Source organism: Bufo gargarizans, chromosome 6 (assembly GCF_014858855.1).
Source record: "Bufo gargarizans isolate SCDJY-AF-19 chromosome 6, ASM1485885v1, whole genome shotgun sequence".
NCBI classification, from domain to species: Eukaryota; Metazoa; Chordata; class Amphibia; order Anura; family Bufonidae; genus Bufo; species Bufo gargarizans.
Window position 1 is genome coordinate 307,668,511 of NC_058085.1, and position 20,620 is coordinate 307,689,130.

General features: G+C 44.2%; 1 protein-coding gene across 1 annotated transcript in view; it reads right to left on the reverse strand.

The window, feature by feature from the left end:
• Positions 1–20,620, reverse strand: part of RNLS (renalase, FAD dependent amine oxidase) — a 184,133-nt gene that overhangs the window by 24,538 nt on the left and 138,975 nt on the right. Inside the window, exon 5 of the mRNA XM_044297848.1 lies at positions 15,960–16,133. Coding sequence (XP_044153783.1) covers positions 15,960–16,133 — 174 coding nt within the window. The remainder of the gene's footprint in view (positions 1–15,959; positions 16,134–20,620) is intronic.

Genomic DNA, 20,620 nt, shown 5'->3' on the forward strand with positions numbered 1-20,620 from the left:
GGGTTCTGCTTCTTTTAGTCATGGAATTAATACAATCAGACAAATACAACAAAACTTAGGCACATTAACAGTGTTGTCCAAGTGAAATAAAAACTTCCCCTGCAGCGGTAAATGTAAGAAAATAACAAAAGAGGTCAGTAATGTTCTCCCCTGCCTACCCCAAATCATCCTTTCTGGGCAGCAGATCTTCCTGTGTAAACAGCATTCTGCTGCCCAGAAACAGTGACTGTATGGGGGCGAACGATCGCAGTAGCAATTGCTTGTCTCCATATAGCATAGGTGATTGATGGATGAATTTGCTCTTCCCTGCTCTTTTTTCTTGATCAGGTAATGATCAGAAACGATCGGTTTATTCCCCATAACTGCCTGGTCAATTGACCCATGAAAAGGTTCTTAAAGGAGTTTTCCAAGATTTATTTTAACTGATGACCTGTCCTCTGGATAGGTCATCGGTATCTGATCGGTGGAAGTCGGACACCCATGAACCCCGCTGATCAGCTGTTTGAGAAGGCACCAGCGCTCACAGTAGGGCTGCACCATACACTGTATAGCGGCTGTGCTCGGTATCTAGGCCATGTAACTGATGAACATGACATCACATGACCTAGGCAAAGATGCGAGAAGGTCACAGCACTACTATGTGCACCAGTGCCTTCTCAAATAGCTGATCAGCTACTGATGACCTATCAGTTAAAAAATCTAGGAAAACCCCTTTAAGTTCACCAAGGTCTAAATGGGCCTTCTTCCCAACAAAAGACAAGACATGAGATCTCAAGAGTTAAAGGGGTTGTCCCATCTTTCTTTTTCTAAGGCAAGGTGGGACTAAATGCCAACCACCAGGTGGCTGGGAAACAGTGGAGCAAGCTTAGTTCTCCTCCGTTTCACAAACAGCTTAGTACAGCAAACTAAGAGGTATGGAAACAGTATATATGTAGCTTGCTGTGATAAGCTGTTTGTATGGCTTCCATGCACTGCAATGGTATCTACAGAAACAGTGGATGGCTGGCCTGGTCCACTGTTTCTGGGCCACCTGATGGTCGGTGCTTAGTCCCACCTCGCCTTGGAAAGATGGGACAACCCCTTCAACATAAAGATTGGCACACATGGTGACTCTTATGTCCGCTGCTTTTTGGCCTGTCCCTGTATGTCAACCTACCAACAGTCGGGGTGGTCTGATGTACAGGTGATTGGCTGGTTACTGGAGTTCAATAGAACAAAGCTTATTCATGCAGATTGTATCACGTGTTGGTTAAAGTGGTTGTTCGCGTCTTCAAACCCTTTTTCATTGCGCTATTAAGGAATTAATAGAGGGCGGTCCTCCATTCATGACCCTCATGTATATCAGCAAAGAGCAGCTACAAAGACTCTAATGCCCTGGAAGGTCCGGTATGTCCATCCATTAGGTTGACCATCAAAGGGCACTGTGCAATGCCTTATTTTCCTGTGGGGGCACTGTATTGGAGCTGAACTAGATTGTTGCACACATTACAGCTCATTGCTGAGGGACCCTCTGTGACCATCTTGTTATCTGGACTCCCTTCTAACAGAGGTTAGACGAGTTATCCAGTAGATGTAAGCAATCACAGAACCTCTTCTACAGCATCCCTTATACACAAGATGAAATATTCTAAACTGATGTTCTGCTAACCTACTTTCTTGAAATGTTAATTTCCCTTTAAGTGCTGACAGGTTACTTCATTCTGCCCGTAGATTTTTTTTTTCCACAGCATGATAACTTCACATGAGAATTTGAACACCCAGGGCAATTAATTTGTCACTAAAGCAAAGATTCTCCATAGATACAACCTCTAGACACGGTGAGGTAGTCTGATATTTATACAATTTAAAAAGAATGACATCAGCATAATACAGTATATGGACACCTTAGCAACATGGCAGTTTTAAACACCTAAAGATCCTCGGACTATTCAAAATGAGCCTTTTCAGATGCATAGATGGACAAGTACAAGTTTTCTATTTGTTTCTCTATGCTCTTCATATATACATGGAGCGGAGAAGACCACAGAGAGAAATAAGATCTGCTAACCAGAGATCATGTTCTTTCTGTAATCTACTGTAATATATGCAGGACCACTTGCAGCGTGGCAGACCGGGCAATTGGCCTGTGTTTCCAAATACTAGAGAGTCCCCAAAGACGAGAATCTATTAAAACTATTAAAATTATTTTTTAGCTTTGTATGGCGAAATTATATTGCAGTATTATTCTGGAACTATAAGGCAATATTATATGGGCTGGTTAAGGGAGCATTATTGGGATAGTACATATTTTTTAGGCAATATAAGTTATGTGGGAAGAATATGACCGTATTATTATGCACTCTATTTTGGCATTACGCTACTGAAATCATGAGATCATCTGATCACAAGTGGCAAGCATGGTCCCCAACTTTTTGTTCAAAAAGGAGGTATAAAAGCTAATGATTTCATGTTGTCATGTGACCCAGTTTGCTTGGTTTAATAGGGAGGATCTTAATGACAGATGCTCTTTAATATCTTCTTAAGACTACCACCCAACTAAAGGTACTTTGAGGATGTAATACTCTCAAGTATTATGCGGCCGGGAGAAAATCATTGGCCGTTGATTTGCTGTTTGTGAAGTACTCAAGAGAAGGGCCTAATTGCAAATTGTACTGCTGTCAAAACCTATAGACATTACAGCTATGAGGGGAATACTGCTAAGACGCCATCCACACTTAGACAAAACGCGGTCGGTTGTTTTCCTGAATCTGTACTCCGCAGTAGTGTATTACAACTATCCTACCAAATGTATTATTGTCAGCCTCAGATTTAGCAGAAGATGAGTAAAGGGCTACTTTAAAGGGCTTCTGTCACCCCACTAAAGTCATATTTTTTTGGGGGGGCTAGTTAAATTCCTTATACTGCAATATATGAAAATATAACGGTGTTACTTACTTTCCTTCAGCAGTTTCTTATAAAAACGAACTTTTATAATATGTAAATTAGGTCTCTACCAGCAAGTAGGGCGGCTACTTGCTGGTAGCCGCCACAAAAAAAACGCCCCCTCGTCGTGTTGATTGACAGGGCCAGCCGCGATCTCCTCCTCCGGCCGGCCCTGTCAGCATTTCAAAAATAGCGCGCCTGTGTTCATTCGGCGCAGGCGCTCTGAGATGAGGAGTTCTGAGGAGGTGAGCGAGCCGATCTCAGAGCGCCTGCGCCGAATGAATATGACTTTAGTGGGGTGACAGAAGCCTTTTAATCTGAACCTGGCTTAGACCCATAAAAAAACATTCAGGGAAGATTTGCACTGTACATTGTTGGAACTGTGTTCTGAGTCTACAACCCTCATTTTGCACAACAGTAAAAAGAGACTTTGATTCTGTTAAATGTGGCCTGGTTACGGACTCCTAGAAATATGCTGGCCATTGCACACCCTACATACCCTGCCTTACACCCATACAAATGTTAACACCAAGCACACCCCAAACTACAATCAGACAGAAGCCCTAACACTGGGGAATGCCCAGAAGGAAGAAAGGGTGTGCCCTCCTTTTTACTGCACTGGCCCTAGTGAGCAACGGTGTGAGATCACTGTGATAAGAGCCAAAGCCACTATTACTCACATACCCTGCTTCGGCTCCTCAGGGGCTTGCTGCATTACCAGACACTCCACACAAAACACTTACTGAATCCTGCTGGTGCAACACTGTGTCCTTGTAATCCTGGATATACCTGGGACCTACATAGTTACATAGTTAATACGTCCAGTTGCCTTGATTTATTCTTTAAAGATATACCATGACCTGGATAAATGAGAACCTTCACAGACATAGTTAATATGGTTGGAAAAAAGTCCATCAAGTTCAACCACGGGATAGGTGGGGACGCGAATCCCAGAAGGAAGTGAGACTCAGATTTCTACATAGGACCTGCCGACCTGCAGGTGAGTATATGGTCAAAGATTCTCAAAGATCCAACATTTCTATAAAATTACACAAAGGTTTTTATTCATGGCATTACCATGAGTAATTATCATGAGCACTGACCATAAGTAATAACCATGAGCAATGGCCTTGAGCAATAGTGAGTAAGTACCATGAGTAAGAACCACTGTGCTTGAAACACGTAGGAAAACAAGACCATGCTCTCTTAATTTTTGTAAGCATCATGTTTTAATGATCCGTAAATAAGGAAGTCAGTTTATGGAAGTGCTGGATCCTTGACAATCTTTGTTTGTGCCAAACTCTTTGAGAAGTATATGAAAAAAGCTGCAAGGGCCGATTCATGGCCAATAATCAGGAAAGAGTAAAAATCAGTAGTTTTGTATTATGTTTCTCTCGTATCTGTGGCCAACTTTAGACAACCTCGATAGCGAGCTGCTTTCTGCTGCCAATGACCTGTCTTCTTAAATATTTCAATGAAGCCAGAAGGTTGACAGCCTCCTTCTAACTTTTGCATCAGTAATATTCAGTTGAGTGAAAGAATCTGTAAGGAGAAAGCATCTGTAACGTGTAAAAAGAAGCCGCGGAGTGTAAATCTACTTTGGAGGAACTCAAGATAATATATAACATGGAGTCACAGCTATGCAAATTGTTAAAAGGGAACAGGCTACTTACTTACAACCTGTAGGCCAAAGTGAACAGAGGCCCACAGTTTGTCCACAATTCTCACTGCATCATTAAAGGGATTCCCCACGATTTTCTAGGCTTAGGTACAGAGCAGGGGACAGTATAAAAAAAAATCCTTACCACTAAAATGTTCTGTGCTGTGGCTCTGGTCTCTGTCACTCTGATACCCGTTGGACCTGCAGCAGTACATTTCATTCATCGTTCCCGTGACCGCTGCAGTCAAACACTGGCCTGAGCAGTAATATGCCATTCATGCAAACATGACCGCTGAGGCCAGGGACTGGCTGCAGCAATCATAGGAACAATAAACATGATGTCATCACTACAGGCCTGGCGGGAACCAGCAGGACATTTTAAAGTGGAGGAAGGTATTTTCTTACTTTTACACTGCCCCTTGCCTAATTTTACAAAATCTTGTATAACCCATTTAAAGCTGGGTTTTCACATTCAGGTTTTCTGATGCAGGTTTTGAAGACAAAACCAAGAATGGATAATAAATAGTGAACACTAGTGTTGAGTGAATTGAAGTTCACGAAGTGGACTTCGATCCAAATTTCAGGAAAAATGTGATTCTTTACGAAGCTGAATTTCCTCATACTTCCTGGTAACTAATCGATTTTCCCTGAAATGGAGGTAAAAAATTATAGTTACCGCATCTATTTGAGCGTGAAGAGGCCGCCACAGCTATCTTGCTAGAAGATCCTATTTAAAATCTTGTGCGTGGTGACTAGAGATTACAGAATTTCTCCCAAAAATCGATTTAGCCGGTTCGCCAATTTTTTTATTTTTTTTGGTTCGATCTGAATTTATTCGTGGTTAATCGCGTTAAAAAAAATGCTATTTCCTGGCTGCAGAGAGCCTTTATAGTGGTGTAGAACACTGTGCCTTGCAGTAACACTCATAGGGAGTCTGCTGCGGTAGTGAAACAATACTGTGAGTCAGTATGACATGCAGATGACGGGTGTCGCTCTTAGAATAACTGCATATTTCACTTATTTGGGCAGTTAAGGGGCCAAAACTGACCAAATAACTCAAGTATGAACTCAGCCTAACAGTTAGCGTCAAGAAGAAGCGCACTCCTTTTACACTGTTGGCAGCTAATTTCACATAGATGTCTACAGAACCTGTTTTATTAAACGCTTAAACAAGTAGATCCCCCCCCCCCCACCCCCCGACGGAGTGGAGAGGGTGTCAGCAGTAAGTTTGTGTTTTGACATCACTGATTATTTTGCCCTTCCTCTGATCCACCAGAACAATAACCCCAAAGCATGGGAAAAAGCATGAGAAGGCCACTCTGTGGCCCTATGACATAGTGTGAGGTGGAAGCAGCATTAGGAGACCACAGAGTGGCCCAGTGACAGAGTCTGGAGGTGGCAGCAACATCAGGATGAGGCCACAGTGTGGAGGTGGCAGCAGCAGCATCAGGAGGCCACAAAGTGGCACAATGACAGTGTGGAGGTGGCAGCAGCAGCATCAGGAGGCACAGAGTGGCAAGATGACATAGTGTTGAGGTAGCAGCAGGATCAGGAGACCACAGAGTGGCAAGGTGACATAGTGTGGAGGTGGCTGTAGCATCAGGAGACCACAGAGTGGCAACATGATATAGTGTGTAAGGTGGCAGCAGCATCAGGAGACCACACAGTGACCCAGTGACAGAGTGGGGAGGTGGGTGGCAATACCAGTATCAGCTGAAGATGGTGGGTGAAAGAAGGAGCACTTGGCATCAGATTGGCATCAGATGTGTGGCATCAGGCGGTTGGCAGCATCAGAATAGTAGCTGAGGCAGGTAGGCAGAAAAAAACGGTCTCTTTTGTCAAAGTGTTGGTGCCATGGATGATCTAGTCTGATGCATCAGGCATTAGTGGGTGGAAATCCTGGCTGATCCACGCCTGATTCATCTTGACAAAGGTCAGTCTCTCCACATTTTAGGTGGAGAGGAGAGTTCTTCTTGGGGTAACTATGGCCCTCCTGCACTAAACACCCGCTCTGCTGCCACACTACTGGCCGGGCAGGACAGCTTTTCCAGGACAAACTCTGCCAGTTGCAGTCACAAATCCAGTTTGGCTGCCTAGTAGTCCAGCGGATCTTCAACACGGGGTGGCAGGGTGCTGTCCAAGTATGCCACCACCTGCTGGTTCAGGTCCTGCTCAAGGTCTAGCTGCTGCTGCTGGTGAGTAGTTTCTTCACTAGGCAGGTGAAAAAAGCTGCTCATCGGCCACTCTAGACTCAATTTGCTGCTGATGGAGCTGGAACTGCTCCTACCACCCCACCCTGCCATAGCAGCCAGAAGCCCGACCACTCGCAACACCAGCTCCCACGCCACTTTACTCATCACTATTTTCCCGCCTACCGGAGGAAGTGGCGAATGTCTCCACATCTTGGCTGGCCAGTAGCTGCTGACTGTCCTCTAGTAGCTTGTCCTCTCTGTATAGTGCAGATGAGCTCACAGCATATAATACTTCTGTGGCTGAGGGAACAGAAAAGGACAGAGGTTGGTTGAGGACAGGTGAGAGCTCCTGCTTCCACTCCCCCTTACTCTGCTGCGACCTACGCCAGAAACATTTAGGCCTCTGCCACTCCCCTGTACAGGGCCTGGCACTTCTCTGCCTGACATACTTTTAGATCAAATAAATAAATAAATAAAAAGTGAATTAGCCCATTTTTTTTCCACTAATAGATGCCAAAAAGGGCTTTAGAACATATAAATGCACCGCTGAATGGCAAATAGGCCCTTATTTTTTTCCACTTATACACACCACAAAGGCTTTAGAAATACAGTATAACTGCACCGCTGAACAGCAAATATATATATTTTTTTGCCACTAATACACACCAAAAAGGGCTGTAATTTTCTCACTTCACCACACAACGGCAAATACTTTTTTTTGTGCTACTAATACACGCCAAAAAGGGCTTTAGAACATATAACTGCACCACTGAACGGCAAATAGGCCCTTATTTTTTTCCACTTATACACACCACAAAAGGCTTTAGAACATAGAACTGCACTGCTGAACGGTAAATCTTTCACACGACCGTGACGTATTAGGTCTGTATGCGGTCAGGGTGTGTTCAGTCAAACTCTTACCATTTTGCAAGCAAGTTTATTCCATTCGAGTGCAATGTGTATTGATGCGTTTTTCACGCAAGTGATAAAAACCTGAAAGTTTAGAAAACAACAGCTCCTAGCAACCATCAGTGAAAAACACATTGCATCTGCACTTGCTTCCGGATGCAATGCGTTTTTAACCGAAGCCACATTTACTTCTATGGGGCCAGGGCTGTGTGAAAAACGCACAATATAGAACATGCTGCGTTTTTCACGCAACACAGAACTGATGCGTGAAAAAAAAGCTCATGTACACAGACCCATTGAAATGAATGGGTCAGGATTCAGTCTCGTGTGAAAGGGGCATAATAGCTGACAAAAAGGGATTTAGAACATATAAATGCACTGCTGAAGCAAATACGCCCTTATTTTTTCTACTTATACACACCACAAAAGGCTTTAACTGCACCGCTGACCGGCAAATACTATTTTTTTTGCCACTCATACACGCCAAAAAGGGCTTTAGAACATATAACTGCACCGCTGAACAGCAAATAGGCCCTTTTTTTTTGTCACTTATAAACGCCACAAAAGGCTTTAGAACATATAACTGCACCGCTGAAGGGCAAATAATATATTTTTTTTACCACTAATACATGCCAAAAAGGGCTGTAATTTTCTCACTTCACTAAACAACGGCAAATACTTTTTTTTTTGTGCCACTAATACATGCAAAAAAGGGCTTTAGAACATTTAACTGACCCGCTGAACGGCAAATATATATTTGTTTGCCACTAATAGACTCCAAAAAGGGCTTTAGAACATATAACTGCACCACTGAACGGCAAATATATTTTTTCTTGCCACTAATGCACGCCAAAAAGTGCTGTAATTTTCTCACTTTGCCACACAACGGCAAATACTTTTTTGTATGCCACTAATAAACGCCAAAAAGGGCTTTAGTACATACAGTTGCAAAAAAAGTATGTGAACCCTTTGGAATGATATGGATTTCTGCACAAATTGGTCATAAAATGTGATCTGATCTTGATCTAAGTTACAACAATAGACAATCACAGTCTGCTTAAACTAATAACATACAAAGAATTAAATGTTACCATGTTTTTATTGAACACATCATGTAAACAGTGCAGGTGGAAAAAGTATGTGAACCCTTGGCTTTAATAACTGGTTGAACCTCCTTTGGCAGCAATAACTTCAACCAAACGTTTCCTGTAGTTGCAGATCAGACGTGCACAACGGTCAGGAATAATTCTTGACCATTGCTCTTTACAGAACATGTTTCAGTTTTAGTAATATTCTTGGGATGTCTGGTGTGAATCGCTTTCTTGAGGTCATGCCACAGCATCTCAATCGGGTTGAGGTCAGGACTCTGACTGGGCCACTCGAGAAGGCATATTTTCTTCTGTTTAAGCCATTCTGTTGTTGATTTACTTCTATGCTTTGGGTCGTTGTCCTGTTGCAACACCCATCTTCTGTTGACCTTCAGCTGGTGGACAGATGGCCTTAAGTTCTCCTGCAAAATGTCTTGATAAACTTGGGAATTCATTTTTCCTTAGATGATACCAATCCGTCCAGGCCCTGACGCAGCAAAGCAGCACCAAAACATGATGTCCCCACCACCATACTTCACAGTTAGGATGAGGTTTTGATGCTGGTGTGCTGTGCCTCTTTTTCTCCACACATAGTGTTGTGTGTTTCTTCCAAACAACTCAACTTTGGTTTAATCTATCCACAGAATATTTTGCCAGTACTGCTGTGGAACATCCAGGTGCTCTTGTGCAAACTGTAAATGTGCAGCAATGTTTTTTTTTTGGACAGCAGTGGCTTCCTCTGTGGTATCCTCTCATGAAATCCATTCTTGTTTAATGTTTTACGTATCGTAGATTCGCTAACAGGGATGCTTTTTTTTTGATCAAATCTTTTTATTCAAGATCAAATTTTAAATTTTTATATGTGGACAAAAGTAACAACACACATAAACCCATCCCAAACCCTCCCCTCCCTCCTTCCCCAGCCCCAAAGTCCAGGTGCAGTCCATCACCGAAAAAAGTCCACAGCATATTGCAGAGTATGATCCAATTCACATTCAAACCACAAGCACACCAGCTCATACACCTATTACTTTTTACCGTACATTATGTCCAGTTCTCTTTCGTATTGTCTATGACTTTCACTTCCCTCTCCTTCCCCAGGCCTCTGCCCTAAATAACAAGATGAAAGTGTTCAATCCATGTATACCATATTTTATTAAACTTTTTGTTATTTCCCCTCTTTTGATAAACATAACTCTCGAGTTGCACCAAGGTGTGCGTCGATGTTATCAATTCGCTTAACTCCGGTGGATCCTGAGCTATCCAGCGGGACGCTATCCTCTTTCTAGCCTGATATAAAATGCGCTGAATTGCCAACTTGACCTCTCTAGATCCCGGCACTTCCCCAACATAACCTAATATGCACACAATAAAGGAGAGCGTTCAATCCTAATCTTATAAACCTTCACGATGAGGTCTACCACCTCATTCCAATATCTGCGCAAGCGCGGACAGTTCCACATCAAGTGTATTAAGTCAGCAGATGTAGCACCACATCTTGGGCACGTGTCATCAGAAAGAAATCCTATTCTATAACATTTTTGGGGTCCTTTATACCCTGTGAAGCAGCAGCAATTGCGAAACCCTATGAGCCTCACTCACCGCTATATCAGGAAAATCAGCTAGCACCTTTTCCCATTGGTCCTCCTTCAATCCTGGTATATCTTTCTCCCATTTTCCAAACAGTTGTAACGGATTCTTTTTATGCATGGCTTCCATTAGAATAAGGTAATGCATCGATATCACTCCCCCCCCCCCCCCCCCGAGCCGCCACCAGTGGTCGTGAGGTCTATAGTCAGATGCTTCTGGGCAGGCAACAATTTCCCCTGTCGCTCCTGCACTTGTATGGCATGTCTCACTTGCAAGTATACATAGAAGAGAGATTTGGGCAGACTGAACTCCTGCTGTAGTGTAGAGAAATCTTTAAGGGATGCATCTCCGAATAATTGACACAGCCTGTCCAAGCCAAATTTCCTCCATGCCCCGACACTGGAAACCTTATTAAGTTCAGCATACATGATATTCGGCCAAATTGGAGTAAACTTCGTATACCCCTCAATACCTGCCATTTTCCTGGTTTTCCACCACACCCTATGTTTTAAATCCAATACCCCTTATTTCCTCCCTACCTCTTTAAAAGCACCGTCCTCTAGCGCAGATAGGAGGCACCCTCTATTAAGCAAGTGTTTTACCATTGTACCTATCTTATTAACCTGTCCTTCCTCTCCCCAACCCCTTATATGCTGCATTTGGGCTGCCAAAAAGTAAACCAAGGGGTCAGGGACACTCAGTCCTCCCCTAGTCTTAGATCTATATAGGGTACTCAATTTAATCAGAGGAATCCCTTTCTTCCAGATTTAAGTCTCTAAAGATTGAGTTGATAGTATAAAACATACTTAATGGAATCCACATGGGCGCGTTGTGCAGCAGATAGAGGAGCTGGGGCATGAGAATCATTTTAAGCGGGTTTGTTCTGCCAACCATAGATAAAGGTAATTTCGACCATGCCTGTACTTTCTTCCTGAACTTATCCAGTAACGGCATTACATTCAAGTCTATAACGTCCCTATCATTTCTGGAGACCTGTATCCCCAAGTATTTGAAACTTGACACTATCTGTAGCCCACCAGCCAAAACAGGATCTATCGCAGTATAATCAGCAAGCGGCATTAGGACTGACTTTGACCAGTTGATTCTGAGGCCCGACATATGTCCAAACCTGTTAATAATTTCCATAGCAGCCGGCAGGGACCTCTCCCATTCATCTAAAAACAGGAGCAAATCATCTGCGTACAATGCCACTTTTTCAGTTACCGACCCATATGTAAGTCCCTTGACCGCCGCTGATGAACGTATAGCCTCCGCCAAGGGCTCAATTGCCATTGCAAATAATAGCGGTGACAATGGACATCCCTGTCTGGTGCCCCTCTGAAGGTTGAATGGGTCAGAAAGGCATCCATTCGCCTGTATTCTAGCCGTAGGGCCTGCGTACAACATTTTGATCCAATCAATAAATACCGATCCCACCCCCAAGTACTGCCATTCCACGCTGTCGAATACTTTGGCCGCGTCAAGAGACGCGACCGCCGCATTCAAGGCGTGGACCTGGCCCACCCGAACATTCAGGTAGAGTCTCCTAATGTTTATCGCTGTCGACATGTTTGGCATAAAACCTGCCTGGTCCTTGTTTATGAGTGAGGCAATGACCGAGTTAAGACGGTTAGCCAATATTTTGGCCAACAACATCCGCCTGCAGCAATGAGATGGGCCTATATGACTCTGCCTCCACCGGATCTTTACCTGGCTTTGGTATAACAACTATAACCGCCTCATTCATCGTGTCAGGCAATTTACCCACCAGTCGGGCCTCGTTAAATACTTCCAATAACTGGGGCAATAAAATTGGGGCAAATTGCTTATAAATCTCAGCAGGTAGGCCATCACTCCCTGGAGCTTTATTGTTAGCCATGTCCCCCAATGCCACTTCTAGTTCTCTCAGAGTGAATGGACTATCTAGGAGTGTCCTTTGGTCCTGATCTAGAGTGGGCAGTCGCAAGGGATGGAGGACATTTTTGATGTCAGTTTCCGTAGCTACCGTTTTAGTAGTGTATAAATTCTTATAGAACTCTAGCAATATCTGGGATATTTTTTCAGTGGCAACCTGCACCGTACCGTCCGTGTCACTAACAGGGATGTTAGCATATGCCAGAGACTTTTGTAAGTCTTTAGCTGACACTCTAGGATTCTTCTTCACCATATTGAGCAGTCTGCAATATGCTCTTGCAGTCATCTTTACAGGACGGTCACTCCTAGGGAGAGTAGCAGCAGTGCTGAACTTTCTCTATTCATAGACAATTTGTCTTACCTTGTACTGATGAACAGCAAGGCTTTTGGAGATACTTTTATAACCCTTTCCAGCCTTATGCAAGTTAACTATTCTTAATCGTATGTCTTCTGAGAGCTCTTTTGTACAAGGCATCATTCACATCAGGCAATGCTTCTTGTGAAAAGCAAACCCAGAACTGGTGTGTTTTTTATAGGGCAGGGCAGCTGTAACCCACACCTCCAATCTCATCTCATTGATTGGACTCCAGTTGGCTGACACCTCACTCCAATTAGCTCTTGGAGAGGTCATTAGTCTAGGGGTTCACATACTTTTTCCCACCTGCACTGTGAATGTTTACATGGTGTGTTCAATAAAAACATGGTAACATTTAATTCTTTGTGTGTTATTAGTTTAAGCAGACTGTGTTGTCTATTGTTGTGACTTAGATGAAGATCAGATCACATTTTATGACCAATTTGTGCAGAAATCTATATCATTCCAAAGGGGTCACATACTTTTTCTTGCAACTGTATAACTGCACTGCTGAACTGCAAATATATATATTTTTGCCACTAATACACGCCAAAAAGGGCTGTCTTTTTTTTTTACTACACCACACAATGGCTAATAAGCCCTTTTTTCCCCACTAATACAAGCCAAAATATGCTTTAGAACATATTACCGCACCGCACAAGGGCAAATAAGACATATCAATATTTCCTTGTAATAAACCCTGTTAATGGCTGTATCAAACAGCACTTGCACCCCAATAACAAGAATGGTTTGCTGGAATTACAGAGCTGTATAATGGCAATTTGGATCCGGAAGTCAGTGCAGCAAGGTGTAATAGGATTACCCAGGCTGTAACCTCCCCTACTGAACCCTGTTCTGCTTCAATACTGTGAAATGATTCCTCCCTATCTTTTTCCTGAACTTCTTTATAGCAAAATAAAAGTTTTAAAGTATTTTCTAGCACTGTCCCTAGCGCCTGCTGACGTCTCTCCTTGCACTAAGCACACTGGAAAATGGCTGAATCCAAGATGGCTGAGGCTATTTATAGGGCTGTGACATCAGAGGGCTGGCTGGCTGCTGATTGGCTACATGCATGGCATTGTGGGTGATTCCTCGTTCCCAGAGTTCCTTGCTCCATGTCCTAACATGTGCAGCAGCTATTTTAGGAAAAAATGAGATTCGTTACCACGAAGCGTGAGAATAGTTCGCATTCGGTGCAAATCAAATTTTTCCTGAAATTCGGATCGAATTTCACTTCGTCAACTTCAATTCGCTCCTCTCTAGTGGTGACATATGACGTCACCAGGCCAGCCGACGTGATGATGCCATCATGCGCCGAGGGAGATGACCAGCATAGCGGATGAGATAAGAAATATTAGAAAATTCACTTGCCATGTGGAACTTGAAATCCACAGGGGGTTAATTGTGTGTGTTTTTGTGTGGATATTTCTTTTTTGCAAAACCTCATCATATCTGCACTACAAACCATGTTACACATGGGGCTTTGTTGCGAAAACGCAAAAGCAACGGCATGGAAATCTGTGCGGATTTTCTATCAGTAAACCGTGTGCAGTTGGCTTAGGGCTCATACACACAAACTTATTTTTTGTCTGTGTCCGTTAATTTATTTATTTTTTTGCGGCCTATTCACTTCAATGGGCAGCAAAAGAACTGTGAATGACTCTGAATGCCTTCCGTGTCCGTATGCCCATTCCACAAAAAATAAAAAGGATACAAGGATAGGATTGTTCTATTATGGGCTGGTTGTTCTGTTCCGCAAAATGCTGAATGCACACGGCCAGTATCTGTGTTTTTTGGATCCACAATTTGCGGACTGCAAATCAACAATGGTTGTGTGCATGAGCCCTTAGGGTGCCTTCACATGACCATATGCATTTTGTGAATCTGTGTGATGTCCGTGTTGCATCCGTTTTTTTTTTTGTGGACCCATTGCAACAATGCCTATTCTTGTCCACAAAAGACACAAGAATAGGACATATTCTATCGCTTTTGCAGGACTGCAGAACAGACATAAGGATAAGGGCAGGACACGGTGTGCTTTCCGCATTTTTCCAGCCCCATTGAAATGAATGGGTCCGCATCCAACCTGCAAAAAATGTGGTCAGTCACCAAACAAAAATACGGATGTGTCAATGGGGCCTTAAAGCTTTTACGAATCTATGACGCAGTTCTTAAAGGGAATCTGTCACCGGGATTTTGTGTATAGAGCTGAGGACATGGGTTGCTAGATGGCCGCTAGCACATCCGCAATACCCAGTCCCCATAGCTCTGTGTGCTTTTATTGTGTAAAAAAAAAATGATACATATGTTAATTAACCTGAGATGAGTCAAGGACAGGACTCATCTCAGGTTAATTTACATATGTATTAAAAAAATCGTTGTTTTTTTTTACACAATTAAAGCACACAGAGCTATGGGGACTGGGTATTGCGGATGTGCTAGCGGCCATCTAACAACCCATGTTGTCATCTCTATACACAAAATCCCGGTGACAGGTTCCCTTTAAAGTGTTAGGTCCCATGCACACGGCCGTGTTTCACAGCCGTGTGCGGGCCGTGGAACCGCGGCCTGGATCCCTCCTGAGAGCAGGAGCGCACAGCGTCACTGGTTGCTATGACGCCGTGCGCTCCCTGCTGCCGGCACAGTACAGTAATACACTGCTATAGATCATGGCCGTGTATTACTGTATTGCGGCGGCAGCAGGGAGCGCACGGCGTCATAGCAACCAGTGACGCCGTGCGCTCCTGCTCTCAGGAGGGATCCAGGCCGCGGTTCCACGGCCCCGCACACGGCTGTGAAACACGGCCGTGTGCATGGGGCCTTATCTTCCTCTGACAACCTATTAGCCTACAGCAATTCTGCAAATAAATTCATACCACACCGAATAGTCCCAGCAGCGGCTATTTACTTGGGGAAGGGGGTTATGCAGAGGAGACAACACCTTCTAGGAATTTGTATGCTCACAAGAAGCTGTGGCCATGCAAACAGCTGCACAGGGGATATGACTTGCTGCGTGCGTGAGGATGCAACCTTGGTTTGCAGGGGAAATGGCATATTAAAGAAGCATCTGCACCCCGCTTCTGTAAATCTGGCATTTTCATTACATCCAAACGGCAAGCCGTCAGATTCCGAAGAGAATCCCGTTAGCAGATGCAGGCATCTTGTAATGAAAGGGCGTAGGAACAATATCTAGTACAGCGATGGTGATAATGTATATCTCTGCAGAGATTTGTAGCTCTTCAGAGTGGCAGTACTCAATTAAGCAACGTATCCGATGATCTCCACCCTCTATTGTCCCTGTGTTTAAGAGGAATAATGGAACCACTGACCTACATTGCGTTTCTTATTATCAATGGAGATGAAGCGTATGCAAGGATTATCATTGATGTACTTTGCTGCCCAGGGGACATCAATCTGTGTGCCAGTTTCATAAAACAGTCCCAAAGCATAGCGGGATGAGTAGCTCACAGTTTCCAGTTGCTGCCTTTGGCTTTCCTTAATTACTGCAAGACAAAAAAAATAAAAAATGTAATAGAATCTGCAATATTCAGCACTTTTACAGTTGGCGGACTACATTTCTCACCATCTTTAGCCGTTAATCTTTGGGTGGAGGAAATCGGATACATTTAGCAATATATCTTATACTCTATAGACACAGAATCAGATCCATATACCGTAGCAGTCCCCTATTATCGGACTTTATGGGGGGGGGGGGAGGGGGGGGAGTACAGCATGTCATATAAGGGTACTTTCACACTAGAGTTATTCTTTTCCGGTATTGAGTTCCATCCTAGGGGCTCAATACAAAAAAAAAGAAACACTTCCGTTTTGTCCTAATGCATTCTGAATGGAAAGCATGCTGCGGTATTTTCTCCGGCCAGAATTCCGGAATTATTTTCCGGATCCGGCATTATTTTACATTGAAATGTATTAATGCCGGATCCGGTACCAAATGTTCCAGAAAAAAGGATCCGGTTTTCTGGTCTGTGCATGCGCAGACCTTTAAAAATGTAAAAAAAAATAAACATCCGGATCCGTTTTTCTGGATGACACTAGAGAGAAACGGATCCAGTATTTCAATGCATTTGCTAGATGGATCCGCATCCGAATCTGGAAACAAATGCTATCCGTTTGCACGCGGATTTCCGGATCCGGCAGACAGTTCCTTAGTTAAAAGGATTGTCCTATGAAAAATATTCTGCAGTTTTCAAACCAGCATCTGCATCTAAATACTTTTGCAATTGCATGTAGTAAAAAGGTTAGTATAGCCGCTGAGTTATTTAATAAAATATATCTGTATACCGCCACCTGCTGTTTGTTTTTTTTCTCCTTATTTTTCTGTCCACTTCACTGAGGTGGACGCACATGCTCAGTTGCATCCTTCAACTACCTCCTGAGCTGTGATAGGGAGAAAGCTGCATCTGGAAGGACATACCCCTGAGCTGCCGGATTGAAAAAAAAATCTATTATTACAATTGGAAAAATGTATGGAGAGATCTCTGGATCCATGTGAAGTACAGGTGTCACGAGGGTGTCAAGAGCCACGCCTGACTCCGTTGTACCCGGGGTCAGGAGGTCGCAGCGGTTGGCTGCACGCTCTATGTCAGATAGGGAAGTTTCCTTATTGTAGCTTTCTGGGTTTGCTTTACAAACCCTTTTGGCTCACTCAGGGATCCGTAGCTCCTTCTCTCAGCTGTTCCTTGTCCAGCACTCCCAATCCTCCTTATATTCCCCTCTCACACTTCTCTGGTTGCCAGATATAGAGCTTCCTGCCTGGACATCTATTCTGACCCACTGGAGCTGTGTTGCTGCGTTCTCTGGTAGTTGATCCAGAACGCTACCCTCCGGATCCCTGTTGGACCTTTGTGGACAGTTGTTGTCGTCCACCTGGGTGTTTGTGTTTGTCTGTGTTTGTCTGTCCTCTCCCTGGTGTTTCCCACTTAGTGCAGTGGTGCGGACTAGCGATCCCACCGGCCCGTTCATTATCTAGGGCTCATTTCAGGGAAAGCCAGGGTTTAGGCACGTGATCGCCGCACGGGTGAGGAACCCGTCTAGGGACGACAGGGCAGGCAGGTACCAGCTGCAAGGTGAGTTAGGGGTCACCACCTTTCCCTCTCCCTTGTGCAGGGCCTTCCCTGTTTTCCTCCCTGTGTGTGTTGCCGGTCATTACATTATATCTGGCCCTTATTTTTGTGTAGGTAAAAAAAAAAAAAAAAAAAAAAAAAAAAAAAATTTTTTTTTTTACCTACTTAGAATCCAGTATGGATCCAATTGCTGCTCTGTCCGAACAATTTCATGGCCTGTCTTTGGAGGTGGCAGGATTGAAGGCGTCGGTCCTCCAGCAACAGCAGCAATTACAACAGACCGCAAGCCCAGCGGTTGCTACTGGTAACCAGGTTGTTGCGGAACCCAAGGTCCCTCTCCCTGACAGATTTTCTGGGGGAAGGGACAAGTTTTTGACGTTCCGTGAGGCCTGTAAACTATACTTTAAACTGCGTCCTTACTCCTCTGGTAATGAAGAACAGCGGGTGGGTGTTGTTATTTCCCTGCTGCAGGGGGACCCGCAGTCCTGGGCGTTCTCTTTACCTACTGATTCCCAGGCTCTTCGGTCAGTGGATGAGTTTTTCGGGGCCTTGGGTCTCATATATGACGACCCTGACCGAGTCGCACTGGCTGAATCAAAATTACGGAGACTCCTACAAGGAGAGCGGCCGGTAGAGGAGTATTGCTCTGACTTCCGTAGGTGGGCTACGGATACCCAATGGAACGACCCGGCTCTCAGGAGTCAGTTCTGCTCTGGGTTATCCGAAAGGGTTAAGGATGCACTTGCATTGTATGAGACCCCCTTTTCCCTTGATGCAGTTATGTCCCTTTCTATCCGTATAGATAGACGCCTTAGGGACAGGTTGAAAAAACCGGAGCCATTGATAACCCCTCCCAAGCAGCAGTTAGTCTGTACGGACATAGACGAGCCTATGCAGCTAGGAGGAACTACTCGTCAGGTCCGTCCTCCTGAGGTTCGCCGTAGGCGTGGGGGTTGTTTTTTTTGTGGGGAGAGGGGTCATTTCATTAACGTCTGTCCTTCTTTCCTCAGAAACAAAAAAAACCGTCGGAAAACTACTAACCCCAGGCTGTGTGGAGGATGTCAGCCGGGGGGTATACGTTTCCTCCATACGTACATCGCAATTTTTGTTGCCAGCGGTTATTGTTTTTGGTGATAAGACAGAGACTGTTTCTTTCTTTCTAGACAGTGGAGCAGGGGTAAATTTGATAGATGCCCATTTTGCCCGCACTATGGGTTTGTCTCTCTGTACGTTACAGAGACCTATTCCCATATTTGCTATAGATTCTGCTCCTCTGTCTCAGAGAAACCTCACCCACATCGTTCATAATTTACACCTTCGGGTAGGGGACCACCATAACGAGATGCTTTCATGTTATGTTCTGGAGGGGCTTCCCACTCCGGTGGTGCTGGGCCTACCCTGGTTGGTAGCGCACAATCCAGTGGTGGATTGGCAGGCCAGGGAGATATTGGAGTGGAGTGAGCAGTGCAGAGAAAATTGCTTAAATAGCAATTGCTTAGTCGCCTCCATAACTACCCTACCTACATTTGTTTCGGACTTTGAGGACGTTTTTTCTGAAAAGGGTTGTCAGAAGTTACCACCTCATCGTCCTTATGATTGCCCGGTTAACCTCATTCCCGGCGCAAAATTACCCAAGACCAGGTTATATAATCTTTCAGGTCCAGAGAGACAAGCCATGAAGGATTATATCTCCGAGAGTTTGGCTAAGGGACACATCAGACCCTCTTCTTCACCCGTGGCTGCAGGGTTTTTCTTTGTTAAAAAGAAAGATGGGGGCCTGCGTCCTTGCCTAGATTTTCGTGAATTAAATCGGATAACCATCCGAGACCCATACCCTCTTCCTCTCATTCCTGACCTGTTTAACCAGATTGCGGGTGCTAGGTGGTTCTCCAAACTCGATCTTAGGGGGGCCTACAATCTGATTCGTATCAAGGAGGGGGATGAGTGGAAGACAGCTTTTAACACCCCTGAGGGGCATTATGAAAATCTAGTTATGCCTTTCGGCCTGACCAATGCTCCTGCCGTCTTTCAACATTTCGTTAATGACATTTTTAGTCATCTAATCGGCAGGTTTGTGGTAATATACCTAGATGATATCTTAATTTATTCGTCTGATCTGAAGACACATGAGGAGCATGTCAGACAAGTACTACAGGTCCTACGGACGAATGAATTATATGCTAAAATTGAAAAATGTGTTTTTGCCGTTCAGGAGATACAATTCCTAGGTTATTATTTATCTGCGTCAGGTTTCCGTATGGATCCTAGGAAGGTCCAGGCAATTTTGGATTGGGATCTTCCTGAGAACCTCAAAGCACTACAACGGTTCTTGGGCTTTGCGAATTTCTATAGGAAATTCATTAAAAATTATTCGGTGATCGTAAAACCCCTTACTGACATGACTAGGAAGGGGACTGATTTTTCTAAATGGTCTGACGCCGCTAAAGTTGCTTTTTCCTCTCTAAAAGAGAGGTTTACCTCAGCACCTGTACTAGTCCAACCTGATGTCTCTCAGCCTTTTATTGTTGAAGTCGATGCATCAGAGGTGGGAGTGGGGGCTGTGCTGTCTCAGGGTCCGTCTCCTGGCAAATGGCGTCCTTGTGCTTTCTTTTCTAAAAAACTATCTGCAGCGGAACAGAACTACGATATTGGCAATAGGGAACTGTTAGCTATTAAACTTGCGTTTGAGGAGTGGCGTCACTTTTTAGAGGGGGCAGTCCACCCCGTCACTGTGTTTACGGACCACAAAAATCTGCTGTACCTCGAATCAGCTAAGCGTCTCACCCCTAGACAGGCTAGGTGGTCGCTATTTTTTACCAGGTTTAACTTTGTGATTACCTATCGTCCTGGGGTAAAGAATACCAAGGCTGATGCACTATCTCGTTGTTTCCCTGGAGGGGGTAATG